Source organism: Eschrichtius robustus, chromosome 1 (genome assembly GCF_028021215.1).
Source record: "Eschrichtius robustus isolate mEscRob2 chromosome 1, mEscRob2.pri, whole genome shotgun sequence".
Lineage (NCBI taxonomy): Eukaryota > Metazoa > Chordata > Mammalia > Artiodactyla > Eschrichtiidae > Eschrichtius > Eschrichtius robustus.
The window spans coordinates 148077485-148090243 of NC_090824.1; the positions used below are offsets into that span (position 1 = coordinate 148077485).

A 12759-nucleotide genomic window follows, 5' to 3' on the forward strand; every position below is an offset into this window, starting at 1 on the left:
CGAAGGAAGGGCTTCTCAGCAGACCGTCTCGCTCCTTCGCCAGGGCGCCTAGGTAGGGACGCTCTGGGAGGTCAGGGAGCGCGGAGAACCGCTACCTAGTGTTGAATTGCGGGGAGGAGGGCATCCCGTCGGGCTCGAGGGCTCTTTTCGGACTACCGAGTGCCTATCCCGGGGCCCTCCCTCAGGATCCCAGCCGGATCCCTGAGCCTCCCCGCCCCCGCCCCCGCCGGGCCCCGCCCCCTTCCTGGCTCAAACTACGGGTCCTTTCAACCTAGCTTTCTTCGCCTCGCGCATTGTCAAACGTGTAATTGGGGGAACTCCACCCAGTCGGGGCCTCCTCGGAGTCGCTGCCAGAGTAGCGGCCGCCTCTCCGCCCCCACCCCGGAGCACACGGCGGCCGCACAGCGCGCGCATAGCCCACCGCCCTGGCAGCGGCGCGCGGCGCGGCTCGCGGCTCAGGGCGGGGTGGGCTGCTGCGGGGCCGCAGGTCTTCTGGGCCAGGGACCGCCCGCGCCCACCTGCTCCAGCCTGCTGGCTGCGCGGACCTGGCGCCGCTGCGCGGGCGGGGGTGGTGCGCCGCGGGGGCCGGGTGTCCCGCGTGAGCCAGGCGGAGCCGCGAGCAGACCCGCCGGCCGTCGGGGGCGCGGCCGGCAGCCAGAGCTCGCACCTGTCCCGCCGCGGGGGCCCGGCGCCCGAGTCGCGCCACGGTCGGCGACATCGGAGGCAGCGAGGGCGCGGAGAACCGGCAGAGGCGAGGCCCGCGCCCCGGAGGAAGCCGCGCGCGGCCCGAGGCCTCGGACCCTGCGCCCCACGTTCCGCGACACCATGGCCACGAAGCTGCTGTTGCTCCTCTGCCTGTTTTCGGGCTTGCACGCACGGTAAGTGGCGCCCGGGCTCCGCATCTCCGGAGGCTCCGAGACTGGAGGGAGGGCGGCGGGGGGCGCTGTCCCCCGGCCCCGAGTCGCCGGCGCGCCCCGCCGTCCTTCGTCTGGGCTGCGGCATATCCTGCCAGGGCCGCGGGGAGGAGACGGGAAGTCGGCCGGCACCCTACCTGTCCCATCTACCCCGGACATGGCCATCTGCCTCTCAGGGCTGGGCGACTGCAGCCTTCTCTGCAGCCTGAAACATGGGGACTCTGAGATTAATGGGCTCTTCTCCTGAAGCTTTTAGGATCTGGTGGTTTTAAGAGGTTTTGAAAACCAACATCATAGGGGAAAGCCTGTGTCTACCTCCTTATCTACCTCCTACCCCTCCCCCAAGTGTTTCAGCGCTGTGCGCGCGCGCGCGCGCGCACGCACGCACGCACACACACACACACACAGCAACATTCTGTATCATTTCCATCACTGAAATTTCCCAGGACCCAGGAGTTACGGTTTCCTACCTGCCCAGTTTAAACCGGTCTTTGTGAGGAGCAGCCGGACTGGAGGCAGGTGGAGGAGGACTGGGGCAAGGTGGACAGCTGAGAGCCCTGCTTCTCAGAAAGGATTTCCTTCCCAGGTCCTGCGAGCACACGCACAGTACACATATGCACCCCTTCTACATGAGCCACTTTCACACACGGGAGCATGCACAAACCTACCCCTATAAAGCAAGCATGTTGAAAGTGATAATGTTTTCTACCTAGTAACTGTAAGAAATTACCTCACCATAGATACCCCAACCTTCCTCCCAGGACACCAACCACCTAATGGGAGCTTAGAAATGCTCCAGGAAGAGATGAAGATGGCTCATGAGGGTGGAAAGACAGTGGGACTAGAGGGGTTAAACACTGTTGCTGTGAATATAACTGGAGATTCTGGGTTTGGTTCCTTTAATTCTGTCTCGGGCTAGATCTCTGGCCCAGAACTTGAAGACTGCCCTGTGCTTTACAAATTAGAGCAGCTCCCTTCCTCCCATCCCGCTCATCACCCCAGGAATCTCAGGGCATCCCTACCCCCAAAACACTTTTGTTTTGACACATCTTCGTTTCCTAGATCTGGGAGGTCGAAAACTAGAGAGCCTTCCTGTGGGCTATAAGCCCTGCAGTTGTTAGCAGGCAATACCTGGAGGTCTTGCATGTTCATTCACATTTGTGAAGTACTAAAGAACTAGGAAGGTGCATTAACAAATCCTACAAGATGTGAATGTGAATGGGTCATAGTTCTCCCTCCCTACCTTTGACAGACCCTGAGGAAGAAAGTCCTGGCCCTCCCTACCGCACACTGCTGGTCTTTGCTAAGAGTTGAGAGTGAGAAAGGCAGATTGTGTGTGCTGGGGAAGGCAGACTCATGGCAGCTCTTCCAATCAGGCCGCACACTCCTTGGGCCTTCAGCTGAAGTTTCTTCCTGTCTAAGGAGCGAGCTGGGAAGGGAGATGGAAGTGCGCTCTCTGAGGTTGAGCATGCCTGGATGTATCTCTGTTTAGAAGCAGACAACACCAGGCACAATGTAGAGGTCCCAGGCCATATACAGATCTGAGGTTATATCGAATCAACCTTCCTACTGCCACCGACTGGATGAAGTGACCTGCAGTTCAGGGTTAGATAATCAGCTGTTTAGATCTATAGATACATGTTAGAAGGAAACCCGCTATTGTCTTCATTACTTTATGTGCTTAGTAGGAAGGTATCTGGGTGTCTAACTTGAAGCGCTCAGGTGTCTAGGGATTCCCAAACACACATACAATCTCTGGGGATTCTTCATCCTTTCATTTTGCCAAGGCAGGTGTAACAACTTTAATATGTCTGGGTTGATTCCATGGCCTTGATAATAGAGGTTGCATATCAGTTGAAAAAAATCCAAGTTTTAAATCCAAATTTTATTGCTGTATACCTCTCCTTTGAAAGTGTCTTTGCTCTTTGAATGGGTTTTACAGACATGTAAAGTAATCTGATGTCCAGCATCACCTTTCAAAACTGTTATTAATTCTGAGAGGGTTCTCATTTGCACTCTGGCATGCCTCCCTGGTGTTGAAGAGCCCTAGAGAAGGCTCTGACAGTTGTGCTCCATGGTGATGGCTTGGCAGCTCCATGGAGAGAAAATAACCCATTCTGACACCTATGGAGGAGCTTATTCTACATTAAAACGCATTAAGTCCCACCTGGACCTTGGTGATACCATAAGCGGATGGCTAACTGCTTTCTGAGGTTTAGGAGCTCCTTTTTATGTTTATAGATGCATCCAACTTTGTCTCTGCCCTTGTAGTTGAAGAGAATGTATAAGACATGAAAATACCATATGAGGGCTGAGCTGTCAGTACATCACCAATTTGTTTTTAAGAAAAAGGTAATGATGGTGTTCAGGATCCAACAATCCTGATAACAGCACACGGATGAAGATTATATATAACCCACTTAGAATTTAGAAAAACAGAACATTTTTGTTTTATTCACATTCTAGTGAGTCCCTGAGATTGGGTTTTCGTCAAAGAGAGGATTTTCCTTTGGGCTGGTGGTCCGGCACTAGCACTGGGAAGCTTCGATTTCATTCTCTGAAGTCCTGCAGCAAACTGACATGGCATCAAGATTGGGAGGAGACCAGTGTCGGCCCAGAACATCGCTGCCTGTGTGCTGCCTGCTGTCCCCCCCAACCCAGCCACAGAGCCGCGAGTGTCCCATTTTTACCTCCCGAAGGGGAAAGGGCAGGAGAGGATGCTGCTGCTGTTCCTTTCTTTGTCTCCCCCTTCACCTACACTGAGCTAAGGAGCTTATGCAATTTCAGGAAAACCCTCTCATCACCACTTCACTGCTAGAGGCAGAACTAGTCTCATTATAATACCTGTTATTGACATAGCTCAAAGTATTTTTCAGAAACTAAGGCTGTGTATGCAGAGAACTGATGAAGTGTTAGTGTGCTCCTTCTGTGAACATATGAGCGTTGGGGCAAGAGAAGATACAGAGCATGGAGAGCATGGTCTGGTCTGTGCTGGTGAGCTGTCTCTGGGGATGAGGGAGGGGAGGAGAGGGGAGGGGAAGAGACAGACAGCAGAGGAAGAGAGGACCGCACTGTGGGTGAGTTGGAAGGAGTCCTGAGGATGCTGTATGTGATCCTGCCCAGGTGATCTGTCCCTCTGTCCATAGTCTCCCAAGTGCTTTTGCTGTGGACTGAGTTGCCAGGTCCTGTGGGCAATGGTTGGCTCCCAGCAATCCATGTCCTGCAGAACCTGCTTCCACCCACTTTTTTTTAAGATGATAAAATTAATATTCCTGACGATATTCCTGATAAAATAAAATATTCTGCATTTAAAATTCTGTAGTGTTATTTGTAAAACATCAGACTTACAAATAATGAAATGAAGCACATCAGTTCTTGAATACGTGTCCCAAATTTTACAACTTCCTATTGATGGTGAATATTCAGTGTGAAAAAAATCCACGGCAACTTATAGTTCCTATGGATGATTTATTCTAAACTTCCAGTCAAGAAACAGAATTATAGTTTAATATCAGCCAAGGAAAAAATTAAAAGATGTCAATCTTTGAGACATATGCCATATACTTATTATCAAAACCTCATGTAAGTGTATATATTCATATAGGACTAGACTGGCACTGTTCTGATCTATGTTAAGGCTAGTTAACACTCAAAAAGACTCATGTACATATGACACATACATAAGATTATACAGATGTTATATATTATAGTTACATGTTATAATATTATATTATGTAAGTATATATATATGATTCTGAGGCTTTAAACAAAGTAGAGATAATAAACTTTAAAAAGTTTATTTTTTTCATTTATTTCATTTTCATTACAGATAATTTAGACCATTCTAAAAACTAACTTAAAGACACACATCCCAGAACACAACTGCCCTGAGATGTTGTTGCCATTTTGGCTCCCATCTGGGAAGCTAAACAGAAATGAGCTCATACTCAGGACAAATAAACCTCAATGCAATTTTCTATTCTATATTTTGTTCTCTTTTGTGAAGAAAAAAAGTCATTACAGTGCAACCACTGACAAGCCATAAAGGAAGAAGGTTGCTTGTTTGTTTGTGTGATGAGCTTTTTTTCCCCGGTACATGGCAGGCCCCCTGGAAGTGCTACTTTGAAGAGAAGACTCTGCTCTTTTCAGGCCTGAATGGCTGTGTTGCTGAGATGGCCTCACTCACTAAGGAAGCTAGCTTGTTGTTTTGAGACCTCTCCATTCAAGTACTCCTGTGAGCATGTATCACCCAGGAGAGGTGCCTGTCAGGCTCAGCCCTGCTCAGGAGAGACTCAGATATGCTCAGCGTTCATTTGGACACATTTATTAAAGGGCCAAATGGTAAGGACATATTAGAAAGGTTTTAATTTTTAATGTCTGTATTAGCCTGCTCTGTAAGAGATGAATCAGTTTGTGTGGTAGGAGGCATGTAAAATCACCAGAGGGTGTTTACCAACCAATATCACTGTTCCTTGGCACCCCACATGGGTGCTGGCCAAGCATACCACCTCCTCGTATCCCTGTGTCTGCCTAGACCAAAGGTGCTAGTCTCCATGAGAAGCACAGAGTCAGACTCAACTATTTTCAGTGAATGCATTCTGAAGAAGCTGTTCTTACCTTCAACTAAAATGAGTTCTTGGCAGTGGGGAGTGGAAACGGCAAGATGTTTGTGCCTTGACCTTCAGAGGTTCTCAAGGTTGATCCAAGGAAGGCTGACTGTCTGCTGGTCGGCCTTCATGCATTGAGTTATTATGATGTCTATGGTTTAACATGGACATAGAATCATTTTGTGACATTTAATGAAAACATCATGCTATGTTAATAGTACTGTCATTCTTGTTGGATTCTTTCTTATTTGTGTTTTGTTTTACTTTTTTAATTTTAGAGATAATCTATTGGTTAGGATGAGTGTACTAGGGCCTTTCTACCTATTTCCGTGGTGCTTGGTGAGCCAAAGCTTGACACTTCCTGGAGCCATTGCTACAACTTATATGTCATACTTTGTGCCATAATTACAGATCCAGAAAGGTGGAAGAGGATGAATATGAAGATTCTTCATCAAACCAAAAGTGGGTCTTGGCTCCAAAATCCCAAGATACAGATGTGACTCTTATTCTCAACAAGTTGCTAAGAGAATATGATAAGAAGCTGAGGCCTGATATTGGAAGTGAGTGTTGATGTTTGTTATTCCAGTAGGAAACATACTGTAATATATTTTTAAAGTTTTTATTTTAAATAATTGTAAAGTCACAGGAAGTTGCAAAGGTAGTGCAGAGTCACACAATTCATGGGTATCAAACCAGGAGCTGACATTGGTACAGTGTGTGTACGTGGCTCCACATCATCTTTTCATGTGTGGATCTGTGTAATGACCACTGTAACTGAGACGCAGAACTGTTTTATCACCATGAAGATTCCCCCCCTGCTATCCTTCCTCCAAAATGTCTAACCCGTCAGCCACTAATTTGGTCTCTATTTCCGTATTTTTGTCATTTTGAGAATGTTGCATATGTACACTCATTCAGTATGTGACCTTTTGAGATTGGCTTTTCTTCCCTCAGCAAAATGATTTTGGGATCCATTCAAGTTGTTGCCTGTGTCAATAGTTTGTTTTTCTTATTGCTAAGCAATATTCCATGGTATGGATAGATAAAAGTTTGATTAATGTTTATTGAGGAACATTTTGGTTGTTTCCAGGTTTTGACTATTACAAATAAATGACTATGTGCATTTGTTTGCAGGTAATTTGCGTGGACGTAAGATTTTAAATGACAGCTTCTGTTGAGCTGTCAGCATTTCATCAGTCTGTAATTAATATCCTGATCTAAAATATCTCACAGATACTTTTATAAAGTTGTACTGAGCCCATGCTGATTAGGTTGTTATCCTACTAATTCACATTTGAGGGACGAATGCAGATGTAATAATCATAGTTTTCAAGTTGATGACCTTTACCCATTTCACCCTCCTGTTGCCCTGCCCCTTTCCCTCTGATAACCACTACTCTGTTCTCTGTATCTATGTGTTTGTTTTGTGTTGTTTGGTTTGATGATTTATTTTGTTTGTTTTTTCTTTTCCATTATGGCTTATTACAGGATACTGAATATAGTTCCCTGTTCTATACTGTAGGACCTTGTTTTTTCTATTTTATATACAGTAGTATTTATCTGCTAATCTCAAACTCCCCACCCCCTTTCCTCTTTGGTGACCATAAGTTTGTTTTCTACGTCTGTGAGTCTATTTCTGTTTTGTAAATAAGTTCATTTGTATCATATTTTAGATTCCACATATAAGTGGTATCATATGATATTTGTCTTTCTCTGTCTGACTTACTTCCCTTAGTATGATAATCTCCAGGTCCATCCATGTTGCTGCAAATGGCATTATTTCATTCTTTTTTATGGCTGAGTAATATTCCATTATATATATGTACCACATCTTCTTTATCCATTCATCTGTTGATGGACATTTAGGTTGCTTCCATGTCTTGGCTATTGTAAATAGTGCTGCTGTGAACATTGGGGTGCATGTATCTTTTTGAATTAGCGTTTTCTTCAGATATGTGCCCAGGATTGGGATTGCTGGGTCATGTGGCAACTCTATTTTTAGTTTTTGAAGTTATCTCTATATTGTTTTTCACAGTGGCTGTACCAATTTACATTCCCACCAACAGTGTAGGAGGATTCCCTTTTCTCCACACCCTCTCCAGCATTTATTATTTGTAGACTTTTTGATGATGGCCATTCTGACAGATGTGAGGGGATACACCATTGTAGTTTTGATTTACATTTTTCTAATAATAAGCAATGTTGAACATCTTTTCATGGGCCTATTGGTCATCTGTATGTCTTTCTTGAGAAATATCTATTTAGATGTTCTGCCCATTTTTTGATTGGGTTGTTTTTTTGTTATTGATTGTATGAGCTCTTTGTATATTTTGGAAATTAATCCCTTGGTGGTCATGTTGTTTGCACATTTTTTTTTCCCATTCTGGTTGTCTTATCATTTTCTTTATGGTTTCCTTTGCTGTGTAAAAGCTTATGCATTTAATTAGGTTTCCATTTGTTTATTTTGCTTCTATTTCCATTGCCTTGGGAGACTGACCTAAGAAAACATTGCTACGATTTATGTCAGAGAATGTTTTGCCTATGTTCTCTTCCAGGAGTTTTATGGTGTCATGTCTTATATTTAAGCCTTTAAGCCATTTTGAGTTTATTTTTGTGTATTGTATGAGGGAGTGTTCTAACTTCATTGATTTACATGTGGCTTTCAAGCTTTCCTAACACCACTTCCTGAAGAGCCTGTCTTTTTCTCCATTGTATATTCTTGCCTTCTTTGTCAAAGATTAATTGACTGTAGATGTGGGTTTATTTCTGGTGTTTGTTTTTTATATTGCACATATGAGTGAAATCATACAGTATTTGTCTTTCTGTCTGACTCATTTCACTAAGCAGAATACCCTCAAGGTCCATCCATGGTGTCACACATGGAAAGATTTCATGGCTTTTTTGGCTGCGCTATGTGGCTTGTGGGATTTTTAGTTCCCTGACCAGGGATTGAACCCCTGCTCTTGGCAGTGAGGGCACAGAGTCCTAACCACTGGACCACCAGGGAAATCCCAGATTTCATCTTTTTTTATGGCTGAGTAGTATTCCATTGTGTATATGTATGTGTATATATGTATATAAACATCTGTATATGCATATTATATCTTCTTTATCCATTCATCTGTTGATGGGCCCTTAAGTTGTTTCCATATCTTGGCTATTATAAATAATGCTGCAGTGAACATAATGCATATATATTTTCCAGTTAGTGTTTTCTTGTATTCTTTGTATATGTACCTAGGAGTGGGATATCTGGATCATATGGTAGTTCTATTCTTAATTTTTTGAGGAATTTCCATACTGTTTTCCATAGTGGGTGCACCACTATACATTCCCACCAACAGTGTATGAGGGCTCCCTTTTCTCCACATCCTTGCCAACATTTGTTACTTCTTGCCTAATGATAATAGTCCTTCTAACCAGCATGAGGTGGTATCTCCCTGTGGTTTTGATTTGCATTTTAGTGATGTTGAAAATCTTTTCATGTGCCTGTTGGCCACCTGTATGTCTTTTTTTGGAAAAATGTCTATTCAGTTCCTCTGCTTATTTTTTTAATCAAGTTATTTTGTTGTTGATGTTGTTGAATTGTATGAGTTCTTTATCTATTTTAGATATTAACCCCTTATTAGTTATATGATTTGGAAATATATTCTCCCATTCAGTTGTCTTTTTGTTTTGTTGATCATTTCCTGTGCTGTCCTTTTTAGTTTGGTGTAGTCCCATTTGTTTATTTTTGCCTTTGTTTCCTGTGTTGCTTGGGGAGACATATCTTGAAAGATATTGCTGTGACTGATGTCAAAGAGTGTAATGCCTATGTTTTCTTCTAGTTTTATGGTTTCAGGTCTTCCTTTCAAGTCTTTAATTCATTTTGAGTTGATTTCTGTGTATGGTGTGAGATAGAGCTCAAGGTCCATTTTTTTGCATATAGCTCTCCAGATTTCCCAACACCATTTATTGAAGAGATTATCCTTTCTCCAGTGTATGTTCTTTGCTACTTTGTCATAAATTAGTTGTCCATATGTGCATGGGTTATTTCTGGGCTCTCAATTCTGTTCTATTGATCTATTTATCTGTATTCCTGCCAATACCATGCTGTTTTGATTATGATAGCTTTGTAGTATATTGAATATTTTGAAAACAGGTAGTGTGATACCTCCAGCTTTATTCTTTTTTTTCTCACAATTGCTTTGGTTATTCAGGGTCTCTTGTATTTCCATACAATTTTAGAATTATTTGTTCTAGTTCTGTGAAAAATGCCATTGGTGTTTTGATAAGAATTGCATTATGTCTGTAGATAACTTTAGATAGTATGGACATTTTAATAATGTTAATTCTTCCAATCCATGAGCATGAAGTATCTCTCCATTTATTTGTGTTGTCTTCACTTTCATTAACTAGTGTTTTAGCTTTCAGTGTATATGTCTTTCACCTCCTTGGTTAAATTTCTTCTTAGATATTTTATTCTTTTTGTTAGTGATTGTAAATGGGATTGTTTCCTTAATTTCTCCTTCTGTTAGCTCATTGTTAGAATATAGAAACAAAACAGATTTTGTACCCTGCAACTTCACTGTATTTGTTTATTATTTCTAAGAGTTTTTTGGTGGAGTCTTTAAGGTTTTCTATATATAAAATTGTGTCATCCACGAATAGTGACAGTTTTACTGTTTTACCTTTCCAATTTGGATGCCTTTTTTTCTTTTCCTTGCCTAGTTTTTCTGACTATGACTTACATTATGTTTAAAAGAGTGGCAAGAGTGGACATCTTTGTCTTGTTTCTGATTTCAGAGGGATAGCTTTCAGTTTTTCACCACTGAGTATGATGTTAGCTGTGGGTTTGTCATTGTATGGCTTTTACTATGTTGAGGTTGATTCCTTTCATACCCATTTTATTGAAAGTTTTTATCATAAATGGATGTCGAATTTTTTCAAATGCTTTTCTGCATCTATGGAGATGATCATCTGGTTTTTATCCTTCATTTTGTTAATGTGACATATCACATTGATATATGGATATTGAACCATCCTTGCATTCCTGGAATAAATTTCACTTGATCATGGTGTATGATCATTTTAATGCATTATTGTATTCTGTTAATATTTTATTAAGGATTTTTACATCTATGTTCATCAGAGATACTGGCTTGTAATTTTCTTTTTTAGTTGTTGTTTGTGTCTGGTTTTGGTATCAGGATAATATTGGCTTTGTAAAATGAATTAGCAAGTATTCCCTTCTCTTCAATTTTTGGGAAGAGTTTGAGAATGATAGGTATTAAATCTTCCTTGAATGTTTTTTAGAATTCACCTGTGAAGCCTATGGTTTTGCTTTTGGGGGAGGTTTTTGATAACTGTTTCAATTTCTTTGCTAGTGATCAGTCTATTCAGGTTTTTTGTTTCTTTGTGATTCAGTCTTAGAAGGTTGTGTGATTCTAAGAATTTTTCCATTTCTTCTAGGTTGTTCAATTTGTTGGCATAAAGCTGTTCATAATGTTGTTTTATAATCCTTTGTATTTCTGTGGTATCCATTATTATTTCTCCTCTTTCATTTCTGGTTTTATTTATTAGAGCCTAGTCTCTTTTTTTGTCAGTGAGTTCAGATAAAGGTTTGTCAATTTTGTTTATCTTTTCAAAGAATCAGCTCTTAGTTTCATAGATCTTTTCTATTGTCTTTTTAGTCTGTATTTCATTTATTTCTGCTCTGATCTTTATTGTTTCCTTCCTTCTGCTCACTTTGGGCTTCGTTTATTCTTATTTTCCTAGCTCCTTTAGGTGAAAGGTGAGATTATTTGAGGTTTTTCTTATTACTTGAGATAGGTCTGTATTGCCATAAACCTCCCTTTTAATACTCTTTTGTTGCATCCTATAGATTTTGGTATGTTGTGTTTTCATTTTCATTTGTCTTCCAGTATTTTAAAATTTCTCCTTTGATTTCTTCATTGACCCAGTAGTTGTTCAGTAGTATGTTGTTCATTCTCCACATATTTGTGATTTTTCCAGCTTTCTTCTTGTAGTTGATTTTTAGTTTCATACTGCTGTGATTAGAAAAGATGCTTGAAATGATTTCATTCTTCTTAAATTTACTGAGACTTGTTTGGTGTCTCAACATATATGGTTTGTTCTTGAGAAAGTTCCATGTGAAGTTGAGAAGAATGTGTGTTCTTTTGCTTTTGGATGGAATTTTTTGTACAAATCTATCAAATCCATCTGCCCTATGTTTCATTTCAGGCCACTGTTTCCTTGTTGACTGTCTGGATGATCTATCCATTATTGTACATGGGCTGTTAAAGTTATTGTGTTGCTGTCATTTTCTCCCTTTAGATCTATTAGTAACTGCTTTATATATTTTGGTGCTCCTATGTTAATTGCATTTATATTAATAACTGTTATGTCTTCTTTGATGAATTGTTCTCTTTATCATTATATACTGTACATCTTTGTCTCTTGTTAGCTTTTTTGGCTTGAAGTCTACTTTGTCTGATACGAGTATGGCTATACCACTTGCTTTTGGCTGTCATTTACTTGGAGTATCATTTTACATCCCTTCACTTTGAGGCTATATTTGTCTTCAGAGCTGAGATGATTCTCCTGGAGGCAGCATATAGTTGGGGCTTGTTTTTGGAATCCATCCAGCCACTGCGTGTCTTTTAATTGGTGAATTCAATCCATTTGCCTTTACAGTAATTATTGATAGATGTGAAGTTAGTATTACCATTTTTTATTTTGTTTTGTGGTTGCTTTATATATCCAGTTTCTTTTTCCTTGTGCTTCTGCCTGTCATTTGGTGCGGTGGTTTTCTATGATGTTTTTCTCAGTTTCCTCTTTTTTATGTTTGTTGTCTCTGCTCTAGATTTATGTTTTGTGGTTACCATGAGGTTTTTATAAAACATCTCATAGATGAAATAGTCCATTGTCTGCTGATAGCATCTTATCTCCATTTACCTGTATGGGTTTTGTACTTTTCCTCTTCCCCCATTTTTTGTTGTCTCAAATTATTCATTTTTATGTTGTGAGTTGGTTAACAAATTGAAATAGCTATCGTTATTTTCTTCTCCCTTTTATTCTCTTTAAGCTTTATGCTATAATTAAATGTTTAAAAACCTATTCTGATATACAGTTGCAATTTTCTGATTCTCTCTATTTATCACCTTAGTCAAAGTTTTGTGTGCTTTTTGTCTTTTTGATTCTGGTAGAAAAGTTTCTTTCAACTTTTCTTATACGTCAAGTCTAGTGTTGATGAACTT

At 41.1% G+C, this 12759-nt stretch overlaps 1 protein-coding gene across 1 annotated transcript in view; it reads left to right on the forward strand.

The window, feature by feature from the left end:
- Nucleotides 1–825: 825 nt before the first annotated feature.
- Nucleotides 826–12759, forward strand: part of GABRG3 (gamma-aminobutyric acid type A receptor subunit gamma3) — a 522462-nt gene continuing 510528 nt past the window's right edge. The window contains exons 1-2 of the mRNA XM_068537479.1: nt 826–878; nt 5933–6081. Of these exons, the coding sequence (XP_068393580.1) occupies nt 826–878; nt 5933–6081 (202 nt within the window). The remainder of the gene's footprint in view (nt 879–5932; nt 6082–12759) is intronic.